At 41.3% G+C, this 5,000-nt stretch overlaps 1 protein-coding gene across 2 annotated transcripts in view; it reads right to left on the minus strand.

Moving 5' to 3' along the window:
- LOC143286521 (elevenin-like) overlaps positions 1-5,000 on the minus strand; it is a 109,743-nt gene that overhangs the window by 161 nt on the left and 104,582 nt on the right. For both annotated transcript variants that reach the window (XM_076594114.1, XM_076594113.1), the window contains exon 6: positions 1-39. This exon is cut by the window's left edge and continues 161 nt beyond it. In XM_076594114.1, the coding sequence (XP_076450229.1) occupies positions 1-39 (39 nt within the window). The remainder of the gene's footprint in view (positions 40-5,000) is intronic.

A 5,000-nucleotide genomic window follows, 5' to 3' on the forward strand; every position in this document is an offset into this window, starting at 1 on the left:
CTCGCGAGAAGTCAGCTCTGTGCCTCGTTCTGCGTCTCCCTGAAACACACACACACACACACACACACACACATATTATTCAAAATGTTGAAGAATTGACGATGCGAAGGCGAAAAATCAAGTAAATGATTATCCTCCTCCTTAAAACAACAACAACAACAACAACAACAATCAAGAATGGAAAGAAATAAAGAAGAATATTCGAGCATTGCAGACATTAGACGTATCACAAACTGTAGGGGAAAAAAAGTTAACGAATGTGGGTGAGATGATGAAATCCGCAGTCTATTGAATTTACAAAACAGCCAAAAGAGGAGAGAAAAAAAGAAGAAGTAAATTGCTATGTTGAAAAACAATAAGTCGAAGAAGAAGATGAGGAAGGAGAGGAGGAGGAGGAAGAAGAAGTAGAAGGGAAGTCAGTCTAAAAAATGTTTTATGAAACGATACAGAAACGAAACAGCATGATTCTCTAAAAACCTTATTAATAATCACATAACCTTGCTTCAAATTGTACACAAATGCCCATAAAATGCAAATTACACTGCTTTAAACTATCAGCCTGGCGTAACACAGGACGCCGTCATATTGGTCTTGGCTTTCAAGAAAAGGAAACGGTAAGAGGTCCATTCATTCATTTATTCATTATTTTCAAAAGTGCAGCACGCACTTGGCGCACTGAAAAAGAACCCATGGCAACGAGAGTGTTGTCCTCTGGCGAAATTACGTAAAATGAAATCCACTTTCATAGGTACACAAATATGTAAGCATGCACTCAAGGCCTGACTAAGCGCGTTGGGTTATGCTGCTGGTCAGGCATCTGCTCAACAGATGTGGTGTAGCGTGTATGGATTTGTCCGAACGCTTTGACGCCTCCTTGAGAAAGTGAAAGTGAAAGTGAAACTTTCAAAATCATCGCCATCGTGAAACATAATTGTTATGTATTTTCTTCGGTCACGACAGAGTAGACAAACACGCATGCACTGTAGTACTTCCCACATCGGACTTCGATCTGCCTTTGTTGTTGAGGTTTAACCCTTTCACCGCCAAGCTCGCATTTATGCACAGGCGTGGCAGAGGACCCATGTCACTGAAAAGTGACCATTCATTGGTCTGTTATCCATGAACCAACTGCTCTTGATATTCGGTGGTAGGATAGGCCATATTTTCTATACATCGCAGGGGAAATCCCCAGCTATTCTTAGCCACTGTCTTTTCTGTGTTTGTACAACAAGGGAGTTTTGTACTCTAAATTGACTGGCGGTGAAAGGGTTAAGCGGTTTGCTTTAACCCTTCTTCCGTAAACTAGCGTTTAAGATAATATGGAACTCAAACCAAAATCCACCCTGACACAAAGCTTTCACTTTTTTTTCTTTCTTTGGTAGAGGACTTGTACTTATATATATATATATATATATATATATATATATATATATATATATATATATATATATATATGAATTTGTATCGGTCTGCATCGCAAGTCAGCCAAAGCGAAAGTTAGTCTCCCGTGTGGTGACGTCACAATCATTTCAAGATGGCGGCCTCCATGACAACTCGAAGCATAACATTTTATTACTTTTTTTTTCTCTCTCAACATAAACATTTGCTTTGAAAAATATAGGACGAGCCGTAACGCCTATAACCAATTCGTGTGCCATTCAACGCTAGAGATAATGGATTCAGAGAAATCTGTGTGATAACGCCACACACACACACACACACACACACACACACACACACACACACACACACGCACGCACGCAAGCACACTCACACACACATACAACCCAACTCCGCCCCCCCCCCCACCTCTCTCTCCACACACACACACACACACACACACACACACACACACACACACGCACGCACGCAAGCACACTCACACACACATACAACCCAACTCCGCCCCCCCCCCACCTCTCTCTCTCCACACACACACACACACACACACACACACACACACACACACACACGGAAGAACTGAAAAGTGTGGTAGGCAAAATAACGGTGTGGAAGAACAGGAATGATAGATGATACATGATGCAAGAAAGGCTCAGGTTCAGTTTTAATCTCACTCTCACTGTCTGCCTCTGTCTATTTTTTTTTCTCTTCTATATTTCTGTCTCTGTCTCCCTGTCTCTGTCTCTCTGAGCGAGAATGAATGAATTTCATGTTCAGAAAGTAGACAGTTATATTCTTTTTTTCCAACCTTATTAATTTTGTGTTCTCAATAAAAGAAATGGGAGAAAGGACAGGGCTTTTTTTGGTTTAAAGTTGGTAGTGTTTTGTGTTACCAAAACGCACGCATACACACACACACACACACACACACACACACACACACACACACACACACACACACACACACACATACAAACGCACACACACACTGACATACACACACACACACACACACACACACGCACACACACACTGACACACACACACACACACACACACACACACACACACATACATACATACATACACGCACACACACACTGACATACATACACACACACACATACACACACAAACACACACACACACACAATCACACACACGCACACACCCACACCCACACCCACACACACACACACACACACACACGCACGCACACATTAACACACACACACACACACACACGCACGCACGCACACACACACACGCACACATACACACGCACGCACATACTAACACACACACACTCACACACACACACACACACACACACACACACACACACACACACACACACACACACACACACACACACACACACACACACACACACACACACATGCTTTCCAGTCCACCATCACACAACCCCACACGCTGCTGCTGGTACTCTTTTCTTTTCTTTTTTTTTTCTCTCTCTCCTTGAAAGCAAACACCACATAATGTGATACAAACAGTGAAACTGTAACACGCTATTCATCTCTCCCTCATCATCATCAGTCCAGCCGAAATAACATCATTCTACATACATGAAGTCCCCCAGTACCAGCTCATTATCAAGAAGAGGAATCACACAGTGTGTGGAATTACCTCCACAGTATACCAAAGATGACTTTGTGATCACCGTTCTTTGGCCTATCAGATCAGAACAACCTCCTGTCTTTTTTTTTTTTTTTTTTTTGTCGTGTGTGTGTGTGTGTGTGTGTGTGTGTGTGTGTGTGTGTGTGTGTGTGTGTGTGTGCGTGCGTGCATGTGTGTGTGTGTGTGTGTGTGTGTGTGTGTGTGTGTGTGTGTCTTTTTCTCCGCTTAATTAATTAATCATTGTTATCAGTATAGCGTCTACCTTCGCTCAGAAGCCTCCCAAACTCAAAGCACGGTTGGAAACAAACACGGCAGTCATTTGCACAACAAGAAAGGCTGCAATCTACCCGCGTAGAGCCGACAGACAGCTTGATTTCAAAGTGCTTATCATTCGTTTCCTTGATTACCGGTTAGGATCATGAATACACATACAATGGGCATGTGAGGGCAATCAGATGTCTCCAATGTCTGCTCGTTGACAGCGCGTGGCGTGAGAATAAACATCGATGGGAAATCATTACAAGTTTGTTTGTGTCTGATCTCAGAATCAAACAGTTGTTGTTAGTGGGTGTGAAAGAACAGTTGTTGTTAGTGGGTTTGAAAGATGGTGTGTGTGTGTGTGTGTGTGTGTGTGTGTGTGTGTGTGTGTGTGTGTGTGTGTGCGCGCCCCTGGGTGCGTGTGTGCATGTGTACGTGAGTGTGTGCGGGTGCGGGTGCGTGTGCGTGTGTGTAGTTTCATAAGCCCACACACACACGGGAGAGGAGAAATATAAGTAGCTTACACACACACACACTTACACACACACACACACACACACACACACACACACACACACACACACACACACACACACACACACACACACGCACACAGAGAGAAAAAAAACACACACACACACCAAAATAACCAACATATTTACACGTACGCACGCATGCTCTTATGATTAGGGTGACAAACAAGAAAACCGAATGCGTCAGAAGAAGAAGAAGAAGGTTATGAAATATTAGCTATAACTACACGAGAAAACGAAGATGTACGTGGTATAACGATCAACAAAACGGAACACAAACTTTCTCAATACGCAGATGATACTGAATTTCTTTTAGCAGGTGACAAAAAATCATTTGAGACATGCATGCATATAGTGGACACGTTTGGGAGTAAATCAGGCCTTCATATGAATTTTGGAAAAACAAGTGCAGTCTGGCTGGGAAGTAGTAAAAATTCTAATATTCGGTATATGGAGCATCTAGGGATAGAATGGAATCCACCAATATATTTTAGAATTCTAGGAATCTGGTTTACAAATGATTTACAAAACTGTGCAAATATGAACTACTCTGAAAAATTAGCAGATGTTATACAATTATTTAAGTATGGATAAGAAGACAAATAACACCCCTTGGACGAATAGCTGTTCTAAAATCATCAATTTTGTCTAAATTGATTCATTTGTGGATTTTACTGCCTAACCCACCTGACAATTTTTTTCGCATTTTACAAAATCACTGTTGTAGTTTTGTATGGAACAAAAAGAATGATAAGATAAATAGAAAAACCGCGCATAAAAGTATCAGAAATGGTGGTCTGGGATTACAGGAAATAAAAACCTGTGCATCCTCTCTGAAACTGACTTGGATACGGAAAGTGGGCAAAACGCATCATAAATGGAAAAACATTGCAATGGCTAATTTTCCTGTGCTGAATAATATCCAGAAATACGGGCCAGAAATAACATTATCTTTCGCTCAAACAAGTACTTTTTGGACAGAGGTATTTAATGCATATAAGGAATTTTTCTATAAAATAGATTGTACTAACTCTGCTGAGCTTCTGGCAGAACCAGTATTTTATAATCGAAGAATACAAATAGGGAAAACATTTATTCGGGGAAAAGCATGGATAGATAAAGGTATATATTGTATTGCACATTTTTTGCTTGAAAATGGACATTTTTATT

The sequence above is a fragment of the Babylonia areolata genome, chromosome 10, assembly GCF_041734735.1.
Source record: "Babylonia areolata isolate BAREFJ2019XMU chromosome 10, ASM4173473v1, whole genome shotgun sequence".
NCBI lineage: Eukaryota > Metazoa > Mollusca > Gastropoda > Neogastropoda > Buccinidae > Babylonia > Babylonia areolata.